The sequence below is a fragment of the Taudactylus pleione genome, unplaced genomic scaffold (genome assembly GCF_031769625.1).
Source record: "Taudactylus pleione unplaced genomic scaffold, aTauple2 ptg000875l, whole genome shotgun sequence".
NCBI lineage: Eukaryota > Metazoa > Chordata > Amphibia > Anura > Myobatrachidae > Taudactylus > Taudactylus pleione.
In genome coordinates this window covers 1,494,866-1,518,678 of record NW_028285277.1, presented here as the reverse complement: position 1 = coordinate 1,518,678, position 23,813 = coordinate 1,494,866, and the positions used below count along the sequence as shown (strand labels likewise).

The following is a 23,813-nucleotide window of genomic DNA, read 5'->3' as shown; positions in this document are numbered from 1 at the left end:
GTGTCTCTGCTGGAATGGGTCATGTTGGGAGCAATGCTAATAGTAGTCTAAGAAAATCTATTTTATATAAGCAGTACAATTATACGATTTGGTCCAATTCTTGGGTACTGTCCTTTCATTGTGTGTATTGTCCTCTCATTGTGTGTATTGTCCTCTCATTGTGTGTATTGTCCTCTCATTGTGTGTACTGTCCTTTCATTGTGTGTACTGTCCTCTCATTGTGTGTACTGTCCTCTCATTGTGTGTATTGTCCTCTCATTGTGTGTACTGTCCTCTCATTGTGTGTACTGTCCTCTCATTGTGGGTACTGTCCTCCCATTGTGTGTACTGTCATCTCATTGTTGGGTACTGTCCTCTCATTGTGGGGACTGTCCTCTCATTGTGGGGACTGTCCTCTCATTGTGGGGACTGTCCTCTCATTGTGGGGACTGTCCTCTCATTGTGGGAACTGTCCTCTCATTGTGTGTACTTTCCTCTCATTGTGTGTACTGTCCTCTCACTGTGGGTACTGTCCTCTCACTGTGGGTACTGTCCTCTCATTGTGGGTACTGTCCTCTCATTGTGGGTACTGTCCTCTCATTGTGGGAACTGTCCTCTCATTGTGGGAGTATTGTCCTCTTATTGTGGGTACTGTCCTCTCATTGTGGGTACTGTCCTCTCATTGTGGGTACTGTCCTCTCATTGTGGGAGTATTGTCCTCTTATTGTGGGTACTGTCCTCTCATTGTGGGTACTGTCCTCTCATTGTGGGAGTATTGTCCTCTTATTGTGGGTACTGTCCTCTCATTGTGGGTACTGTCCTCTCATTGTGTGTATTGTCCTCTCATTGTGGGTACTGTCCTCTCATTGTGGGTACTGTCCTCTCACTGTGTGTACTGTCCTCTCATTGCGGGGACTGTCCTCTCATTGTGGGGACTGTCCTCTCATTGTGGGGACTGTCCTCTCATTGTGGGGACTGTCCTCTCACTGTGGGGACTGTCCTCTCACTGTGGGGACTGTCCTCTCATTGTGGGGACTGTCCTCTCATTGTGTGTACTTTCCTCTCATTGTGTGTACTTTCCTCTCATTGTGTGTACTGTCCTCTCACTGTGGGTACTGTCCTCTCATTGTGGGAGTATTGTCCTCTTATTGTGGGTACTGTCCTCTCATTGTGGGTACTGTCCTCTCATTGTGGGAGTATTGTCCTCTTATTGTGGGTACACAGCACAGCGACTGGGCACTGACAGACATACTGCATGCTCTTATATACCCATTGCACAGCACAGCGACTGGGCACTGACAGACATACTGCATGCTCTTATATACCCATTACACAGCACAGCGACTGGGCACTGACAGACATACTGCACGCTCTTATATACCTATTACACAGCACAGGGACTGGGCACTGACAGACATACTGCATGCTCTTATATACCCATTACACAGCACAGTGACTGGGCACTGACAGACACACTGCATGCTCTTATATACCCATTACACAGCACAGCGACTGGGCACTGACAGACATACTGCATGCTCTTATATACCCATTACACAACACAGCGACTGGGCACTGTGTGTATTGTCCTCTCATTGTGTGTATTGTCCTCTCATTGTGTGTATTGTCCTCTCATTGTGTGTATTGTCCTCTCATTGTGTGTACTGTCCTTTCATTGTGTGTACTGTCCTCTCATTGTGTGTACTGTCCTCTCATTGTGTGTATTGTCCTCTCATTGTGTGTACTGTCCTCTCATTGTGTGTACTGTCCTCTCATTGTGGGTACTGTCCTCCCATTGTGTGTACTGTCATCTCATTGTTGGGTACTGTCCTCTCATTGTGGGGACTGTCCTCTCATTGTGGGGACTGTCCTCTCATTGTGGGGACTGTCCTCTCATTGTGGGGACTGTCCTCTCATTGTGGGAACTGTCCTCTCATTGTGTGTACTTTCCTCTCACTGTGGGTACTGTCCTCTCACTGTGGGTACTGTCCTCTCATTGTGGGTACTGTCCTCTCATTGTGGGAACTGTCCTCTCATTGTGGGAGTATTGTCCTCTTATTGTGGGTACTGTCCTCTCATTGTGGGTACTGTCCTCTCATTGTGGGGGTACTGTCCTCTCATTGTGGGAGTATTGTCCTCTTATTGTGGGTACTGTCCTCTCATTGTGGGTACTGTCCTCTCATTGTGGGAGTATTGTCCTCTTATTGTGGGTACTGTCCTCTCATTGTGGGTACTGTCCTCTCATTGTGTGTATTGTCCTCTCATTGTGGGTACTGTCCTCTCATTGTGGGTACTGTCCTCTCACTGTGTGTACTGTCCTCTCATTGTGGGGACTGTCCTCTCATTGTGGGGACTGTCCTCTCACTGTGGGGACTGTCCTCTCACTGTGTGTACTGTCCTCTCATTGTGGGGACTGTCCTCTCATTGTGTGTACTTTCCTCTCATTGTGTGTACTTTCCTCTCATTGTGTGTACTGTCCTCTCATTGTGTGTACTGTCCTCTCACTGTGGGTACTGTCCTCTCATTGTGGGAGTATTGTCCTCTTATTGTGGGTACTGTCCTCTCATTGTGGGTACTGTCCTCTCATTGTGGGAGTATTGTCCTCTCATTGTGGGTACTGTCCTCTCATTGTGGGTACTGTCCTCTCATTGTGTGTATTGTCCTCTCATTGTGGGTACTGTCCTCTCACTGTGTGTACTGTCCTCTCACTGTGTGTACTGTCCTCTCATTGTGTGTACTGTCCTCTCATTGTGTGGACTGTCCTCTCATTGTGGGGACTGTCCTCTCATTGTGGGAACTGTCCTCTCATTGTGGGGACTGTCCTCTCATTGTGGGAGTATTGTCCTCTTATTGTGGGTACACAGCACAGCGACTGGGCACTGACAGACATACTGCATGCTCTTATATACCCATTGCACAGCACAGCGACTAGGCACTGACAGACATACTGCATGCTCTTATATACCCAGTACACAGCACAGTGACTGGGCACTGACAGACATACTGCATGCTCTTATATACCCATTACACAGCACAGCGACTGGGCACTGACAGACATACTGCACGCTCTTATATACCTATTACACAGCACAGGGACTGGGCACTGACAGACATACTGCATGCTCTTATATACCCATTACACAGCACAGTGACTGGGCACTGACAGACACACTGCATGCTCTTATATACCCATTACACAGCACAGCGACTGGGCACTGACAGACATACTGCATGCTCTTATATACCCATTACACAACACAGCGACTGGGCACTGACAGACATACTGCATGCTCTTATATACCCATTACACAGCACAGTGACTGGGCACTGACAGACATACTGCATGCTCTTATATACCCATTACACAGCACAGTGACTGGGCACTGACAGACATACTACATGCTCTTATATACCCATTACACAGCACAGCGACTGGGCACTGACAGACATACTGCATGCTCTTATATACCCATTACACAGCACAGCGACTGGGCACTGACAGTCATACTGCATGCTCTTATATACCCATTACACAGCACAGCGACTGGGCACTGACAGACATACTGCATGCTCTTATATACCCATTACACAGCACAGTGACTGGGCACTGACAGACATACTGCATGCTCTTATATACCCATTACACAGCACAGTGACTGGGCACTGACAGACATACTGCATGCTCTTATATACCCAGTACACAGCACAGTGACTGGGCACTGACAGACACACTGCGCGCTCTTATATACCCATTACACAGCACAGCGACTGGGCACTGACAGACATACTGCATGCTCTTATATACCCATTACACAGCACAGCGACTGGGCACTGACAGACACACTGCATGCTCTTATATACCCATTACACAGCAAAGCGCCTGGGCACTGACAGACATACTGCATGCTCTTATATACCCATTACACAGCACAGTGACTGGGCACTGACAGACGTACTGCATGCTCTTATATACCCATTACACAGCACAGTGACTGGGCACTGACAGACATACAGCATGCTCTTATATATCCATTACACAGCACAGCGTATGAAGGTTTCTGTAGCTGAAGTAACGCTCCACACTCACCCGCTGGGGTCCGAGCCCCTTCCTGTACACCTCCAACATAGCCAGGCAAAAATTTATGGCAAATATCTGGGACGAACATGTAGAGGAAGACCTGCAATATAAATACATGATTATTATGAACTTGGCAAAATCTCTACATGGACGAGGCATCTGCAATTGGAATAAGCTGTCTCACTGTTGTATGCCCACACTCAGTAGCCTTGCTGGTGTTGCAGCAGTGTGCCAGGTCACCCTCGCTAGGCTGCCGTACCGCTCTCAGTTGTGGCTTCTCTGCACATGAGCCAGCCCGGTACATGCAAAGAAGCGAGGACTATGTAGGAGATGCATTGCTGAATTGCCCCCCCGAGTTGTGCTGGGGGCCCCGCAATGCAGTGTCCTGTCCCAGATATCACTGTTAGGGATCTATTTACTAAGCAGTGTTAGGAGACAGAGTGAAAAGTGATAAGAAAGTGATATGGTGCCAGCCAATCAGCTCCCAACTGTCATCTCACAGGCTGTGTTTGAAAAATGATAATGACAGTTGGGAGCTGATTGGTTGGCACCTTATCACTTTCTTATCACTTTTCACTCTGTCTCCTAACACTGCTTAGTAATTAGACCCCTAGGTTATAAAGCAAAATAGTACTGATGACAGACTGTAGCAACACTGAGCATGGATGACATAACTGGTGAGCTGTACTGAAGCCTGACGAGCTCTCCCAATCCCCTGCAGGAAGTAGGAGGGGCTGCTCTAACTGATTGGGTCAGAATGTGTGGATTGGTGGATTCTACAAAGGGGAGTGGCAGTGACATCACAGTAACTCGGATGACTGCATCCTCAACTTTATGACCTGGAGAAGCCGTCAGGACTCTGGGCGTGATTCACTACAGATCGCTATGGGTGAATGTGCAGGATCATGCAAATTCTGCATTAACATCTATATGCTTTGGCTGAATGTGACTTTAAAAGTATACCAGACGCTTTTTTGCTATTCTAGCCTTGACTAACGCCTGCTGCTTTCTATATATGCGATCAGATTGACACTAATCAATTGACCATCTGTGACCGTTTAAAGTGCCTTTTTGAATGAACATTTCAGTATACACTGGGGGCCAGATTCAGACCTGCTCGCAAGCGGGTCGATGGTGGCCCAGTGCGTGTGCGCAAGCCCCGTAGCGAGTGAGAAATCACTCGCTCCGGGGCTCGCAACAAAACGGGGCGGCTGTCGATGTTGATCGACAGCTGGCCCCGTTTTGCAGGTGGGGAGGGGGGGTGGCTGAACAAACGGAGGCGTTCCCTTAGGAACGCCTGCCGTTTGTGGACGGCCCTACTGACATCACTCATGATGTCAGTAGTGGACTTCCTGCTCTATTAGAGCAGGGAGTCCACTCGGGCTTGCGAGACCTGAGACCCTACCACAGGGTCTCCTCGCAAGCCCAATGGTCGCGATAATGGGCACCCACAGCTTTGCGAGCGGACAGGAAAAAAAAATACAAAAATTCATCCCCACACTGATTCAGAGCGTGCGCTCGCAAATAGCGAGCGCCTCTGAATCAGGCCGACTCAGTTGATTCTGGATTTTATTATTATTTTTTATTATTATACTCTTTTCCTTATATTAGTGTATTATATGTGATGTATTTACATTATATGTATTTTTAGAAGTGATATTAAATATTATACTTCTGTCCAGCGCTCTCCTTACATTTCTTTTTCTAAATCGCTATCCTGCTTATACGCACGCAATGCAGTTGTTAATATCAGCGCTGATATGTAAATGTTTGTATTCACATTGCGATCGCAGCCTGACATAAGGACGCGCACTTCCCCTTACACACATCTGTATAGTTGGACAACGTAGAGAAACATTCGGTAACATCAGTTACTGAAGCCCAGACCGTACTCAGGAATTGCTTACTTCAGCGCAAGCTATGAGGCCTCAGGCGGCGTCTGGTATTGCAGTGGCTAATTTACGCACGCCCTTGCAACGGTGTTGAAACGCACTAGCACGCCTGCGGTCGTACGACCACCTGGCCTTCACCACCCACAAATGGCACTTCCTGTCACTCTGCCATGGGTCTGCGTACCCTCTGCGATTGCAGTTCCGATCGCAATGACTAGTTCGCACTCTCCGATACATGCGCGGAACGCAACAAACAACCGATTGCGTGCGAATAAGCAACTGCGTTCCTTGGTGAATCAGGCCCTCAGTCCGACAGATGTGGGAGGAGCTTCAGCTGTCTGTCATGGAGGGGTATGTTCAGGGTCGGCTCCAGGGGTAGTCAACGCCCATTGGAATGGGTGTGTGGCCTATGGTACCATAGGCCACTCCCCCTACATGACATTATTTAGAGGCGTGCAACATCCATTCAGCTACTACGGGGTCCAGCACCTCCGCGCAGCTGTGGCAGTGGGGGTGCCCAATCTCCTGACCAGACCACCCGCGGGACACTTCGGTCCACGGGTGGAACAACGGGACAGTGTTATCACGCTGAAATCGGAATGTTGGGATGGGTGCGCCCTCTATGGCCGGCCCTGGGTATGTTACACTGTAGCAGTGCTGCTGTGGAAAGTTAAACCTCGCACTGCTGCTGTGGCCATTGCTGGCTCTCTCAGGGTGATTAGCTGCCTCCTTTTGCATATGACCACCCTGACATCAAGAACGACAAGTGCATTATTTTTATTAATCCATATAGGCTGTCATGTCTGTTTTTGGATTGTTCTGTATTCAAGCACTGCGAGTTTGTTTACTCAGAGCTTTCTGATTGCACTTTTTTACACTGATATAAATTATTTTCATACCACATATCCAATGAAGTGGCAAAAGTCATGGGATAGATGCCTAGTATAGTGTAGGACCACCTCTAGCCTGGCGAAGTGCAACAACTAGACGAGGCATCCATTCCACAAATGGACAGAAGACCTGTGGAGAGATGGTGACCCATGCCGCTGTATGGCTTCCCACAGCTCCCTGATATTTGTAGGTGCAAGATCTTTGGTACGCATGGACCTCTCCACCACGTCCCATAACTACTTGTTTGGGTTCATGTCGGGCAATATGGTGGCCACGCCATTCATCGGGACTCTTCAGAATGCTCCTCGAACCAACTCGAGGCAACTTGATCGATGACACGGGTCATTATCCTGCTGGACAAGTCTTTCGCTGTGGGATACATGAAGTCCATGAAGGGCTGCAAATGGTCATCAAGCAAATCAATGTAGCAGTTACCAGTCAATGACGTGTTCAGGCGGGCCAGCAGATCCAACCCATGCCATGTGAACACACCCCACACCATTATGGGACCACCAGCAGCCTGCACGGTGCCTTGCTGACAACTGGGGTCCATGGCCTCAATGGGGTCTGTGCCACACCCGAGCCCTAACATCACCCAAAACAACTGGAACCGTGACTCATCGGACTATGCCACAAGTTACCAGTCCTCCGGGGTCTAATTAGTGATGTCACAAGCCCAGGTGAGGCGCTGTCCGGTGTAGTAGTGGTAACAGGGGCACTCTGGTGTGTCTTCTGCTCCCATATCCCATGAAAGCTAAAGAACGCTGCACTGACCTGCTGGGTATACATCTGGTACCTCCTGCACTGAATGTGATTTGAGCCAGTGTCGCTTGTCTGTTACCACGGACAATTCTGGCCAGACGCAGCTGGTCATGAACATAAAGCTCCCGTGATCGGCCCCTGCACTGTCCACAGTGGGTGGAAATACCTTCCATGAGGTATGCCCGGCACACACGTGACACCATAGATCAAGGAATGTTGAATGTTCACATGACTTCAAAAATGGAATGTCCCATCAATCGGGCACCCACTATCATGCACCGTTCTAACTCCGATAATTCACGTCACCTTGCCATGAGAAGCCTAGCCGACGTTCAAACTGACTCACATGATGTAAGATTACAACTGATGCAGGTCTGGGCATTTCCAAGATGTCACAGTACTCGGTGACGCCACCTAACATTGCCTTTACATACTGCTATCTCATAACTTTTGGCACTTCGGTGTGTATTATAATTACAAGAAGACTTTGGGCCTGATTCAGAGCCGCTCGTAAGCGGCCGCTCGTTCGCTCCGAGCGATGTTTGCCCAACTGCACATGCGTACGGATCATAATACGCTTGCGCGAACCAGTCAGTGTGGCCGAAAATCGTTTGTTCGCTAAATAGCGAATGCCTGCTAAGTTGAGTGACAGAAAGAGGCGTATGTGGGTGGTAACAGGGGAAGGTGTTGAAAACGGGAAGTGGAGATCAGAACGCAGGCGTGCTTAAAGGTCAAAACGGGCGTTTTATGGGTGTGCATAATTAATACAGCAGCATCATTGACCACGTCACTGGGTTATTTTATAGCCAGAACTGCTCGCAAAATTAGCGAGAATAGCGAGCAGTTCATACGCTGGTCGATCTACTCGATTAATCTAATAAATAGCGGACATGACGTAGGATGCGAGCGGCCAGGGGGCGTATTTTTTCAAAAAACGATCGCAAGTTTTCTTCGCTCATTCAGACATAGAGGCGTGAACAGACCGCAAAGAGCGAACGGTTCATTTGAATAGCCGCCCCTATTTTCTGAACGAGCGAGCGCAAATAGCGTCCGGCTCTGAATCAGGCCCTTTGTACAAAATAATGAATGAATTTAGTAAACATATATTAAGGCACAATTATGGGTCAAAATTTGAAAGAAACTGACCGGTAACCCCCTGTAAGTGGCTTCATAACAGATTAGTAATTACCTGGAAAGAGACCCAGACCAGGTAGATGTTCGCAGCTCTCCAGGTCAGCAGCGGAGTCTTGTTCCAGATATCCGATAACTGCGTTTTCCCCGAATATATGTCTAGGATGGGACCAGTGAGAGCGCACTGGTATTGGTCACATGACATCACAAAGTAATACACAATGAGAGGCGCAAACATAAGTAGGAAGATGACACCGCCCAGAGAGAACCAGTCCACTTCCCTGCCAACAGCAGAGAGATGCAGCTTCAGTATAACATAACATTCCCGGAAACATTTCCCTTTGCCATGGTGATAAGCTGCTGCTGCTGTTACTTAGAACTTATTATTGCATTTCCTCAGTGCTATTATACTGTACAGAGCGGGAATTTCCCTCCGGAAAGAAACAAAGTATTATCTTGCACAGAGGTTTAAAAATGTTTAAACTAAAGTCTTGTATTGATTTCTGGCTCCATACACAAAAAAATGAAAAAGAAGAGTTACTATCGCAGTGCACGATTAATGCTGGCCATACACGCTACAATTATCGGGACGATCCGCCCGATATCGGCGGATCGCCGCGATAATTGTAGCGTGTGCGGGGGCGACCGAGGGTTAAATATGGCTCGGTCGGGCATGCTGGATTGTCGGCCGCATCGGGCAGTGTATGCCCAGCGTGGCCGACAGACAGACATTTCCTGTGTTCCTTCCTGTCTCCGCCCCCGGGGGCGGAGCGCGGATGTCGGGCTATGCACTGAGATTTCTCTCACAGTGTATGCCGGCGACATCTGCGGCTGGCAGCCGGCCAGATAAAATGTCTGTCGGTCTGACAGGCATTTTATCTGGTAGTGTGTGCCCAGCATTAGGCCTTAATATTCTTTTTTTAAACTGTAACATTTTATAAATGTTTATTGTTCTGCATTAAAATCCACTCATGTTATGGGAATCTTCATAAGAGGCGTACTATGAAAAATAAGATAGCAAAGAGCCAGTACGGTGTGTAAGCCTGATCAGCCTGCCTGTGAGCTCGTACTAGTAACGGCCCTCAGGGGTCTATTTAGCAAAGAGACAGTACGGTGTGTAAGCCTGATCAGCCTGCCTGTGAGCTCGTACTAGTAACGGCCCTCAGGGGTCTATTTAGCAAAGAGACAGTACGTTGTGTAAGCCTGATCAGCCTGCCTGTGAGCTTGTACTAGTAACGGCCCTCAGGGGTCTATTTAGCAAAGAGCCAGTACGGTGTGTAAGCCTGATCAGCCTGCCTGTGAGCTCGTACTAGTAACGGCCCTCAGGGGTCTATTTAGCAAAGAGCCAGTACGGTGTGTAAGCCTGATCAGCCTGCCTGTGAGCTTGTACTAGTAACAGCCCTCAGGGGTCTATTTAGCAAAGAGACAGTACGGTGTGTAAGCCTGATCAGCCTGCCTGTGAGCTTGTACTAGTAACAGCCCTCAGGGGTCTATTTATCAAAGAGCCAGTACGGTGTGTAAGCCTGATCAGCCTGCCTGTGAGCTTGTACTAGTAACAGCCCTCAGGGGTCTATTTAGCAAAGAGCCAGTACGGTGTGTAAGCCTGATCAGCCTGCCTGTGAGCTTGTACTAGTAACAGCCCTCAGGGGTCTATTTAGCAAAGAGACAGTACGGTGTGTAAGCCTGATCAGCCTGCCTGTGAGCTTGTACTAGTAACAGCCCTCAGGGGTCTATTTATCAAAGAGCCAGTACGGTGTGTAAGCCTGATCAGCCTGCCTGTGAGCTTGTACTAGTAACAGCCCTCAGGGGTCTATTTAGCAAAGAGCCAGTACGGTGTGTAAGCCTGATCAGCCTGCCTGTGAGCTTGTACTAGTAACAGCCCTCAGGGGTCTATTTAGCAAAGAGCCAGTATGGTGTGTAAGCCTGATCAGCCTGCCTGTGAGCTCGTACTAGTAACGGCACTCAGGGGTCTATTTAGCAAAAATCGTGATATTGGCTCAAATATTTTCGCCAAAACCATCGCTATTATTACCATTTTTCCCTTACTGTTCTCTGCCCTTGTAGGGACAGCAGTTTCTTTAACACTGTGGGCCTGCTTCAGAGACGGACGCAATGGCGATTTTTACGCAGATCAAAGATTGCTAATGCGCATGTGCAAACGCCGTACTGCGTACTGTATGCTTACACTGTACGGATATGAGAAGGCAGCAGTGGGCGTCCCTATGCTGGGCTGTGCTTACGCTGTACGGATATGAGGAGGCAGCAGTGGGTGTCCCTATGCTGGGCTGTGCTTACACTGTACGGATATGAGGAGGCAGCAGTGGGCGTCCCTATGCTGGGCTGTGCTTACACTGTACGGATATGAGGAGGCAGCAGTGAGCGTCCCTATGCTGTGCTGTGATTACACTGTATGGATATGAGGAGGCAGCAGTGGGCGTCCCTATGCTGGTCTGTGATTACACTGTACAGATATGAGGAGGCAGCAGTGGGCGTCCCTATACTGGTCTGTGATTACACTGTACGGATATGAGGAGGCAGCAGTGGGCGTCCCTATGCTGGGCTGTGATTACACTGTACAGATATGAGGAGGCAGCAGTGGGCGCCCTATGCTGGGCTGTGATTACACTGTACAGATATGAGGAGGCAGCAGTGGGCGTCCCTATGCTGGGCTGTGGTTACAATGTATAGATATGAGAAGGCAGCAGTGGGCGTCCCTATGCTGGGCTGAGCTTACACTGTACAGATATGAGAAGGCAGCAGTGGGCGTCCCTATGCTGGGCTGAGCTTACACTGTACAGATATGAGAAGGCAGCAGTGGGCGTCCCTATGCTGGGCTGTGATTACACTGTACAGATATGAGGAGGCAGCAGTGGGCGTCCCTATGCTGGGCTGTGCTTACACTGTACAGATATGAGAAGGCAGCAGTGGGTGTCCCTATGCTGGGCTGTGATTACACTGTTCAGATATGAGAAGGCAGCAGTGAGCGTCCCTATGCTAGGCTGTGCTTACACTGTACGGATATTTGAAGGCAGCAGTGAGCGTCCCTATGCTAGGCTGTGCTTACACTGTACGGATATTTGAAGGCAGCAGTGGGTGTCCTTATGCTGGGCTGTGCTTACACTGTACGGATATGAGAAGGCAGCAGTGAGCGTCCCTATGCTGGGCTGTGCTTACACTGTACAGATATGAGGAGGCAGCAGTGAGCGTCCCTATGCTGGGCTGTGCTTACACTGTACAGATATGAGGAGACAGCAGTGTGCGTCCCTATGCTGGGCTGTACTTACACTGTACAGATATGAGAAGGCAGCAGTGGGTGTCCCTATGCTGGGCTGTGCTTACACTGTACAGATATGAGGAGGCAGCAGTGGGTGTCCCTATGCTGGGCTGTGCTTACACTGTACGGATATGAGGAGGCAGCAGTGGGCGTCCCTATGCTGGGCTGTGCTTACACTGTATGGATATGAGAAGGCAGCAGTGAGCGTCCCTATGCTGGGCTGTGCTTACACTGTATGGATATGAGGAGGCAGCAGTGAGCGTCCCTATGCTGGGCTGTGCTTACACTGTACGGATATGAGAAGGCAGCAGTGAGCGTCCCTATGCTGGGCTGTGCTTACACTGTACAGATATGAGGAGGCAGCAGTGAGCGTCCCTATGCTGGGCTGTGCTTACACTGTACGGATATGAGGGGGCAGCAGTGGGCGTCCCTATACTGGGCTGTGCTTACACTGTACGGATATTTGAAGGCAGCAGTGGGCGTCCCTATGCTGGGCTGTGCTTACACTGTACAGATATGAGAAGGCAGCAGTGAGCGTCCCTATGCTGGGCTGTGCTTACACTGTACAGATATGAGGAGGCAGCAGTGAGCGTCCCTATGCTGGGCTGTGCTTACACTGTACGGATATGAGAAGGCAGCAGTGAGCGTCCCTATGCTGGGCTGTGCTTACACTGTACAGATATGAGGAGGCAGCAGTGAGCGTCCCTATGCTGGGCTGTGCTTACACTGTACAGATATGAGGAGGCAGCAGTGTGCGTCCCTATGCTGGGCTGTACTTACACTGTACAGATATGAGGAGGCAGCAGTGGGCGTCCCTATGCTGGGCTGTGCTTACACTGTACAGATATGAGAAGGCAGCAGTGGGCGTCCCTATGCTGGGCTGTGCTTACACTGTACAGATATGAGGAGGCAGCAGTGGGTGTCCCTATGCTGGGCTGTGCTTACACTGTACAGATATGAGGAGGCAGCAGTGGGCGTCCCTATGCTGGGCTGTGCTTACACTGTACGGATATGAGGGGGCAGCAGTGGGCGTCCCTATGCTGGGCTGTGCTTACACTGTACGGATATGAGGAGGCAGCAGTGGGCGTCCCTATGCTGGGCTGTGCTTACACTGCACAGATATGAGAAGGCAGCAGTGGGTGTCCCTATGCTGGGCTGTGCTTACACTGTACGGATATGAGAAGGCAGCAGTGGGCGTCCCTATGCTGGGCTGTGGTTACACTGTACAGATATGAGAAGGCAGCAGTGAGCGTCCCTATGCTGGGCTGTGGTTACACTGTACGGATATGAGGAGGCAGCAGTGGGTGTCCCTATGCTGGGCTGTGATTACACTGTATGGATATGAGAAGGCAGCAGTGGGTGTCCCTATGCTGGGCTGAGCTTACACTGTACAGATATGAGAAGGCAGCAGTGGGCGTCCCTATGCTGGGCTGAGCTTACACTGTACAGATATGAGAAGGCAGCAGTGGGCGTCCCTATGCTGGGCTGTGATTACACTGTACAGATATGAGGAGGCAGCAGTGGGCGTCCCTATGCTGGGCTGTGCTTACACTGTACAGATATGAGAAGGCAGCAGTGGGTGTCCCTATGCTGGGCTGTGATTACACTGTTCAGATATGAGAAGGCAGCAGTGAGCGTCCCTATGCTAGGCTGTGCTTACACTGTACGGATATTTGAAGGCAGCAGTGAGCGTCCCTATGCTAGGCTGTGCTTACACTGTACGGATATTTGAAGGCAGCAGTGGGTGTCCTTATGCTGGGCTGTGCTTACACTGTACGGATATGAGAAGGCAGCAGTGAGCGTCCCTATGCTGGGCTGTGCTTACACTGTACAGATATGAGGAGGCAGCAGTGAGCGTCCCTATGCTGGGCTGTGCTTACACTGTACAGATATGAGGAGACAGCAGTGTGCGTCCCTATGCTGGGCTGTACTTACACTGTACAGATATGAGAAGGCAGCAGTGGGTGTCCCTATGCTGGGCTGTGCTTACACTGTACAGATATGAGGAGGCAGCAGTGGGTGTCCCTATGCTGGGCTGTGCTTACACTGTACGGATATGAGGAGGCAGCAGTGGGCGTCCCTATGCTGGGCTGTGCTTACACTGTATGGATATGAGAAGGCAGCAGTGAGCGTCCCTATGCTGGGCTGTGCTTACACTGTATGGATATGAGGAGGCAGCAGTGAGCGTCCCTATGCTGGGCTGTGCTTACACTGTACGGATATGAGAAGGCAGCAGTGAGCGTCCCTATGCTGGGCTGTGCTTACACTGTACAGATATGAGGAGGCAGCAGTGAGCGTCCCTATGCTGGGCTGTGCTTACACTGTACGGATATGAGGGGGCAGCAGTGGGCGTCCCTATACTGGGCTGTGCTTACACTGTACGGATATTTGAAGGCAGCAGTGGGCGTCCCTATGCTGGGCTGTGCTTACACTGTACAGATATGAGAAGGCAGCAGTGAGCGTCCCTATGCTGGGCTGTGCTTACACTGTACAGATATGAGGAGGCAGCAGTGAGCGTCCCTATGCTGGGCTGTGCTTACACTGTACGGATATGAGAAGGCAGCAGTGAGCGTCCCTATGCTGGGCTGTGCTTACAATGTACAGATATGAGGAGGCAGCAGTGAGCGTCCCTATGCTGGGCTGTGCTTACACTGTACAGATATGAGGAGGCAGCAGTGTGCGTCCCTATGCTGGGCTGTACTTACACTGTACAGATATGAGGAGGCAGCAGTGGGCGTCCCTATGCTGGGCTGTGCTTACACTGTACAGATATGAGAAGGCAGCAGTGGGCGTCCCTATGCTGGGCTGTGCTTACACTGTACAGATATGAGGAGGCAGCAGTGGGTGTCCCTATGCTGGGCTGTGCTTACACTGTACAGATATGAGGAGGCAGCAGTGGGCGTCCCTATGCTGGGCTGTGCTTACACTGTACGGATATGAGGGGGCAGCAGTGGGCGTCCCTATGCTGGGCTGTGCTTACACTGTACGGATATGAGGAGGCAGCAGTGGGCGTCCCTATGCTGGGCTGTGCTTACACTGCACAGATATGAGAAGGCAGCAGTGGGTGTCCCTATGCTGGGCTGTGCTTACACTGTACGGATATGAGAAGGCAGCAGTGGGCGTCCCTATGCTGGGCTGTGGTTACACTGTACAGATATGAGAAGGCAGCAGTGAGCGTCCCTATGCTGGGCTGTGGTTACACTGTACGGATATGAGGAGGCAGCAGTGGGTGTCCCTATGCTGGGCTGTGATTACACTGTATGGATATGAGAAGGCAGCAGTGGGTGTCCCTATGCTGGGCTGTGCTTACACTGTACAGATATGAGGAGGCAGCAGTGGGCGTCCCTATGCTGGGCTGTGATTACACTGTACGGATATGAGGGGGCAGCAGTGGGTGTCCCTATGCTGGGCTGTGATTACACTGTACAGATAAGAGGAGGCAGCAGTGTGCGTCCCTATGCTGGGCTGTGATTACGCTGTACAGATATGAGGAGGCAGCAGTGGGCGTCCCTATGCTGGGCTGTGCTTACACTGTACAGATATGAGGAGGTAGCAGTGGGCGTCCCTATGCTGGGCTGTGCTTACACTGTATGGATATGAGAAGGCAGCAGTGAGCGTCCCTATGCTGGGCTGTGCTTACACTGTACAGATATGAGAAGGCAGCAGTGGGCGTCCCTATGCTGGGCTGTGCTTACGCAATACGGATATGAGAAGGCAGCAGTGGGCGTCCCTATGCTGGGCTGTGATTACACTGTACGGATATGAGAAGGCAGCAGTGGTGTCCCTATACTGGGCTGTGCTTACACTGTATGTATATGAGAAGGCAGCAGTGGGCGTCCCTATGCTGGGCTGTGCTTACACGGTACAGATATGAGGAGGCAGCAGTGGGCGTCCCTATGCTGGGCTGTGCTTACACTGTACAGATATGAGAAGGCAGCAGTGGGTGTCCCTATGCTGGGCTGTGATTACACTGTACGGATATGAGAAGGCAGCAGTGGGCGTCCCTATGCTGGGCTGTGCTTACACTGTACAGATATGAGAAGGCAGCAGTGGGCGTCCCTATGCTGGGCTGTGCTTACACAGTACGGATATGAGAAGGCAGCAGTGACGTCCCTATGCTGGGCTGTGCTTACACTGTACGGATATGAGAAGGCAGCAGTGGCGTCCCTATGCTGGGCTGTACTTACACTATACGGATATGAGGAGGCAGCAGTGGGCGTCCCTATGCTGGGCTGTGCTTACACTGTACAGATATGAGAAGGCAGCAGTGGGCATCCCTATGGTGGGCTATGCTTACACTGTGTGGAAATGAGGAGGCAGCAGTGGGCGTCCCTATGCTGGGCTGTGCTTACACTGTACAGATATGAGAAGGCAGCAGTGGGTGTCCCTATGCTGGGCTGTGCTTACACTGTACAGATATGAGAAGGTAGCAGTGGGTGTCCCTATGCTGGGCTGTGCTTACACTGTACAGATATGAGGAGGTAGCAGTGGGCGTCCCTATGCTGGGCTGTGCTTACACTGTACAGATATGAGGAGGCAGCAGTGGGTGTCCCTATGCTGGGCTGTGCTTACACTGTACAGATATGAGGAGGCAGCAGTGGGTGTCCCTATGCTGGGCTGTGCTTACACTGTACAGATATGAGAAGGCAGCAGTGGGTGTCCCTATGCTGGGCTGTGCTTACACTGTACAGATATGAGAAGGTAGCAGTGGGTGTCCCTATGCTGGGCTGTGCTTACACTGTACAGATATGAGGAGGTAGCAGTGGGTGTCCCTATGCTGGGCTGTGCTTACACTGTACGGATATGAGGAGGCAGCAGTGAGCGTCCCTATGCTGGGCTGTGCTTACACTGTACGGATATGAGGGGGCAGCAGTGGGCATCCCTATGCTGGGCTGTGATTACACTGTACGGATATGAGAAGGCAGCAGTGGGTGTCCCTATGCTGGGCTGTGATTACACTGTACGGATATGAGAAGGCAGCAGTGGGTGTCCCTATGCTGGGCTGTGATTACACTGTACGGATATGAGAAGGCAGCAGTGAGCGTCCCTATGCTGGGCTGTGATTACACTGTACAGATATGAGAAGGCAGCAGTGAGCGTCCCTATGCTGGGCTGTGATTACACTGTACAGATAAGAGGAGGCAGCAGTGGGTGTCCCTATACTGGGCTGTGATTACACTTACAGATATGAGAAGGCAGCAGTGGGCGTTCCTATGCTGGGCTGTGATTACACTGTACGGATATGAGAAGGCAGCAGTGAGCGTCCCTATGCTGGGCTGTGATTACACTGTACGGATATGAGAAGGCAGCAGTGAGCGTCCCTATGCTTGGCTGTGATTACACTGTACGGATATGAGAAGGCAGCAGTGGGCGTCCCTATGCTGGGCTGTGATTACACTGTACAGATATGAGAAGGCAGCAGTGAGCGTCCCTATGCTGGGCTGTGATTACGCTGTACAGATAAGAGGAGGCAGCAGTGTGCGTCCCTATGCTGGGCTGTGATTACGCTGTACAGATATGAGGAGGCAGCAGTGGGCGTCCCTATGCTGGGCTGTGCTTACACTGTACAGATATGAGGAGGCAGCAGTGGGTGTCCCTATGCTGGGCTGTGCTTACACTGTACGGATATGAGGAGGCAGCAGTGAGCGTCCCTGTGCTGGGCTGTGCTTACACTGTATGGATATGAGGAGGCAGCAGTGAGCGTCCCTATGCTGGGCTGTGCTTACACTGTACGGATATGAGAAGGCAGCAGTGAGCGTCCCTATGCTGGGCTGTGCTTACACTGTACAGATATGAGGAGGCAGCAGTGAGCGTCCCTATGCTGGGCTGTGCTTACACTGTACGGATGAGGGGGCAGCAGTGGGCGTCCCTATACTGGGCTGTGCTTACACTGTACGGATATTTGAAGGCAGCAGTGGGCGTCCCTATGCTGGGCTGTGCTTACACTGTACAGATATGAGAAGGCAGCAGTGAGCGTCCCTATGCTGGGCTGTGCTTACACTGTACAGATATGAGGAGGCAGCAGTGAGCGTCCCTATGCTGGGCTGTGCTTACACTGTACAGATATGAGGAGGCAGCAGTGGGCGTCCCTATGCTGGGCTGTGCTTACACTGTACGGATATGAGGGGGCAGCAGTGGGCGTCCCTATGCTGGGCTGTGCTTACACTGTACGGATATGAGGAGGCAGCAGTGGGCGTCCCTATGCTGGGCTGTGCTTACACTGTACAGATATGAGAAGGCAGCAGTGGGTGTCCCTATGCTGGGCTGTGCTTACACTGTACGGATATGAGAAGGCAGCAGTGGGCGTCCCTATGCTGGGCTGTGGTTACACTGTACGGATATGAGGAGGCAGCAGTGGGCGTCCCTATGCTGGGCTGTGGTTACACTGTACAGATATGAGAAGGCAGCAGTGAGCGTCCCTATGCTGGGCTGTGATTACACTGTATGGATATGAGAAGGCAGCAGTGGGTGTCCCTATGCTGGGCTGTGCTTACACTGTACAGATATGAGGAGGCAGCAGTGGGCGTCCCTATGCTGGGCTGTGATTACACTGTACGGATATGAGGGGGCAGCAGTGGGTGTCCCTATGCTGGGCTGTGATTACACTGTACAGATAAGAGGAGGCAGCAGTGTGCGTCCCTATGCTGGGCTGTGATTACGCTGTACAGATATGAGGAGGCAGCAGTGGGCGTCCCTATGCTGGGCTGTGCTTACACTGTACAGATATGAGGAGGTAGCAGTGGGCGTCCCTATGCTGGGCTGTGATTACACTGTACAGATAAGAGGAGGCAGCAGTGGGTGTCCCTATACTGGGCTGTGATTACACTGTACAGATTTGAGAAGGCAGCAGTGGGCGTTCCTATGCTGGGCTGTGATTACACTGTACGGATATGAGAAGGCAGCAGTGAGCGTCCCTATGCTGGGCTGTGATTACACTGTACGGATATGAGAAGGCAGCAGTGAGCGTCCCTATGCTTGGCTGTGATTACACTGTACGGATATGAGAAGGCAGCAGTGGGCGTCCATATGCTGGGCTGTGATTACACTGTACAGATATGAGAAGGCAGCAGTGAGCGTCCCTATGCTGGGCTGTGATTACGCTGTACAGATAAGAGGAGGCAGCAGTGTGCGTCCCTATGCTGGGCTGTGATTACGCTGTACAGATATGAGGAGGCAGCAGTGGGCGTCCCTATGCTGGGCTGTACTTACACTGTACAGATATGAGGAGCTAGCAGTGGGCGTCCCTATGCTGGGCTGTGCTTACACTGTATGGATATGAGAAGGCAGCAGTGAGCGTCCCTATGCTGGGCTGTGCTTACACTGTACAGATATGAGAAGGCAGCAGTGGGCGTCCCTATGCTGGGCTGTGCTTACGCTATACGGATATGAGAAGGCAGCAGTGGGCGTCCCTATGCTGGGCTGTGATTACACTGTACGGATATGAGAAGGCAGCAGTGGGCGTCCCTATGCTGGGCTGTGCTTACACGGTACAGATATGAGGAGGCAGCAGTGGGCGTCCCTATGCTGGGCTGTGCTTACACTGTACAGATATGAGAAGGCAGCAGTGGGCGTCCCTATGCTGGGCTGTGATTACACTGTACGGATATGAGAAGGCAGCAGTGGGCGTCCCTATGCTGGGCTGTTCTTACACTGTACAGATATGAGAAGGCAGCAGTGGGCGTCCCTATGCTGGGCTGTGCTTACACAGTACAGATATGAGAAGGCAGCAGTGACGTCCCTATGCTGGGCTGTGCTTACACTGTACGGATATGAGAAGGCAGCAGTGGCGTCCCTATGCTGGGCTGTACTTACACTATACGGATATGAGGAGGCAGCAGTGGGCGTCCCTATGCTGGGCTGTGCTTACACTGTACAGATATGAGAAGGCAGCAGTGGGCATCCCTATGGTGGGCTATGCTTACACTGTGTGGATATGAGGAGGCAGCAGGGGGCGTCCCTATGCTGGGCTGTGCTTACACTGTACGGATATGAGAAGGCAGCAGTGGGTGTCCCTATGCTGGGCTGTGCTTACACTGTACAGATATGAGAAGGCAGCAGTGAGCGTCCCTATGCTGGGCTGTGCTTACACTGTACAGATATGAGAAGGCAGCAGTGAGCGTCCCTATGCTGGGCTGTGCTTACACTGTACAGATATGAGAAGGCAGCAGTGGGCGTCCCTATGCTGGGCTGTGCTTACACAGTACGGATATGAGAAGGCAGCAGTGTGCGTCCCTATGCTTGGCAATGCTTACACTGTACGGATATGATGAGGCAGCAGTGGGTGTCCCTATGCTGGGCTGTGCTTACACTGTACGGAAATGAGAAGGCAGTAGTGGGCTTCCCTATGGTGGGCTATGCTTACACTGTACGGATATGAGGAGGCAGCAGGGGGCGTCCCTATGGTGGGCTATGCTTACACTGTACGGATATGAGGGGGCAGCAGTGGGTGTCCCTATGCTGGGCTGTGCTTACGCTGTACGAATATTAGAAGGCAGCAGTGGGAGTCCCTAATGTGGGCTGTGCTTACACTGTACGGATATGAGGAGGCAGCAGGGGGCGTCCCTATGGTGGGCTATGCTTACACTGTACGGATATGAGGGGGCAGCAGTGGGTGTCCCTATGCTGGGCTGTGCTTAAGCTGTACGAATATTAGAAGGCAGCAGCGGGAGTCCCTAATGTGGGCTGTGCTTACACTGTACGGATATGAGGAGGCAGCAGTGGGCGTCCCTATGCTGGGTTGTGCTTACGCTGTATGGATATTAGAAAGCAGCAGTGGGCGTCCCTATGCTGGGCAGTGCTTACACTGTATGGATATGAGGAGACATCAGTGGGCGTCCCTATGCTGGGCTGTGCTTACACTGTACGGATATGAGGGGGCAGTAGTGGGCGTCCCTTTGCTGGGCAGTGCTTAGACTGTACTGATATGAGAAGGCAGCAGTGGGTGTCCCTATGCTGGGCTGTGATTACACTGTACTGATATGAGAAGACAGCAGTGGGCGTCCCTATGCTGGGCTGTGCTTACACTGTACGGATATGAGAATGCAGCAGTGGGCGTCCCTATGCTGGGCTGTGCTTACACTGTACAGATATGAGAAGGCAGCAGTGGGCGTCCCTATGCAGGTCTGTGCTTACACTGTACAGATATGAGAAGGCAGCAGTGAGCGTCCCTATGCTGGGCTGTGCTTACACTGTACAGATATGAGAAGGCAGCAGTGGGCGTCCCTATGCTGGGCTGTGCTTACACAGTACGGATATGAGAAGGCAGCAGTGGCGTCCCTATGCTGGGCTGTGCTTACACTGTACGGATATGAGAAGGCAGCAGTGGCGTCCCTATGCTGGGCTGTACTTACACTATACGGGTATGAGGAGGCAGCAGTGGGCGTCCCTATGCTGGGCTGTGCTTACACTGTACAGATATGAGAAGGCAGCAGTGGGCATCCCTATGGTGGGCTATGCTTACACTGTACGGATATGAGGAGGCAGCAGGGGGCGTCCCTATGCTGGGCTGTACTTACACTGTACAGATATGAGGAGGCAGCAGTGGGCGTCCCTATACTGTGCTGTGCTTAGACTGTACAGATATGAGAAGGCAGCAGTGGGCGTCCCTATGCTGGGCTGTGCTTACACAGTACGGATATGAGAAGGCAGCAGTGGCGTCCCTATGCTGGGCTGTGCTTACACTGTACGGATATGAGAAGGCAGCAGTGGCGTCCCTATGCTGGGCTGTACTTACACTATACGGATATGAGGAGGCAGCAGTGGGCGTCCCTATGCTGGGCTGTGCTTACACTGTACAGATATGAGAAGGCAGCAGTGGGCATCCCTATGGTGGGCTATGCTTACACTGTACGGATATGAGGAGGCAGCAGGGGGCGTCCCTATGCTGGGCTGTACTTACACTGTACAGATATGAGGAGGCAGCAGTGAGCGTCCCTATGCTGGGCTGTGCTTACACTGTACAGATATGAGGAGGCAGCAGTGTGCGTCCCTATGCTGGGCTGTACTTACACTGTACAGATATGAGGAGGCAGCAGTGGGCGTCCCTATGCTGGGCTGTGCTTACACTGTACAGATATGAGAAGGCAGCAGTGGGCGTCCCTATGCTGGGCTGTGCTTACACTGTACAGATATGAGGAGGCAGCAGTGGGTGTCCCTATGCTGGGCTGTGCTTACACTGTACGGATATGAGGAGGCAGCAGTGAGCGTCCCTGTGCTGGGCTGTGCTTACACTGTATGGATATGAGGAGGCAGCAGTGAGCGTCCCTATGCTGGGCTGTGCTTACACTGTACGGATATGAGAAGGCAGCAGTGAGCGTCCCTATGCTGGGCTGTGCTTACACTGTACAGATATGAGGAGGCAGCAGTGAGCGTCCCTATGCTGGGCTGTGCTTACACTGTACGGATGAGGGGGCAGCAGTGGGCGTCCCTATACTGGGCTGTGCTTACACTGTACGGATATTTGAAGGCAGCAGTGGGCGTCCCTATGCTGGGCTGTGCTTACACTGTACAGATATGAGAAGGCAGCAGTGAGCGTCCCTATGCTGGGCTGTGCTTACACTGTACAGATATGAGGAGGCAGCAGTGAGCGTCCCTATGCTGGGCTGTGCTTACACTGTACAGATATGAGGAGGCAGCAGTGGGCGTCCCTATGCTGGGCTGTGCTTACACTGTACGGATATGAGGAGGCAGCAGTGGGCGTCCCTATGCTTGGCTGTGCTTACACTGTACGGATATGAGAAGACAGCAGTGGGCGTCCCTATGCTGGGCTGTACTTACACTGTACAGATATGAGGAGGCAGCAGTGGGCATCCCTATGCTGGGCTGTGATTACACTGTACAGATATGAGGAGGCAGCAGTGGGTGTCCCTATGCTGGGCTGTGATTACACTGTATGGATATGAGAAGGCAGCAGTGGGTGTCCCTATGCTGGGCTGTGCTTACACTGTACAGATATGAGGAGGCAGCAGTGGGCGTCCCTATGCTGGGCTGTGATTACACTGTACGGATATGAGGGGGCAGCAGTGGGTGTCCCTATGCTGGGCTGTGATTACACTGTACAGATAAGAGGAGGCAGCAGTGTGCGTCCCTATGCTGGGCTGTGATTACGCTGTACAGATATGAGGAGGCAGCAGTGGGCGTCCCTATGCTGGGCTGTGCTTACACTGTACAGATATGAGGAGGTAGCAGTGGGCGTCCCTATGCTGGGCTGTGCTTACACTGTATGGATATGAGAAGGCAGCAGTGAGCGTCCCTATGCTGGGCTGTGCTTACACTGTACAGATATGAGAAGGCAGCAGTGGGCGTCCCTATGCTGGGCTGTGCTTACGCAATACGGATATGAGAAGGCAGCAGTGGGCGTCCCTATGCTGGGCTGTGATTACACTGTACGGATATGAGAAGGCAGCAGTGGTGTCCCTATACTGGGCTGTGCTTACACTGTATGTATATGAGAAGGCAGCAGTGGGCGTCCCTATGCTGGGCTGTGCTTACACGGTACAGATATGAGGAGGCAGCAGTGGGCGTCCCTATGCTGGGCTGTGCTTACACTATACAGATATGAGAAGGCAGCAGTGGGTGTCCCTATGCTGGGCTGTGATTACACTGTACGGATATGAGAAGGCAGCAGTGGGCGTCCCTATGCTGGGCTGTGCTTACACTGTACAGATATGAGAAGGCAGCAGTGGGCGTCCCTATGCTGGGCTGTGCTTACACAGTACGGATATGAGAAGGCAGCAGTGACGTCCCTATGCTGGGCTGTGCTTACACTGTACAGATATGAGGAGGCAGCAGTGGGCGTCCCTATGCT

At 51.6% G+C, this 23,813-nt stretch overlaps 1 protein-coding gene across 2 annotated transcripts in view; it reads right to left on the bottom strand.

Annotated features, from left to right (window-relative positions):
• DHCR7 (7-dehydrocholesterol reductase) overlaps positions 1 to 23,813 on the bottom strand; it is a 130,993-nt gene that overhangs the window by 7,967 nt on the left and 99,213 nt on the right. The window contains exons 3-4 of one of the 2 annotated variants that reach the window (XM_088458943.1): positions 8,792 to 9,014; positions 4,067 to 4,157 (exon numbers count right to left, since the gene is read on the bottom strand). In XM_088458943.1, the coding sequence (XP_088315069.1) occupies positions 4,067 to 4,157; positions 8,792 to 9,014 (314 nt within the window). The remainder of the gene's footprint in view (positions 1 to 4,066; positions 4,158 to 8,791; positions 9,015 to 23,813) is intronic. The other variant, XM_088458944.1, reaches the window with a different exon arrangement.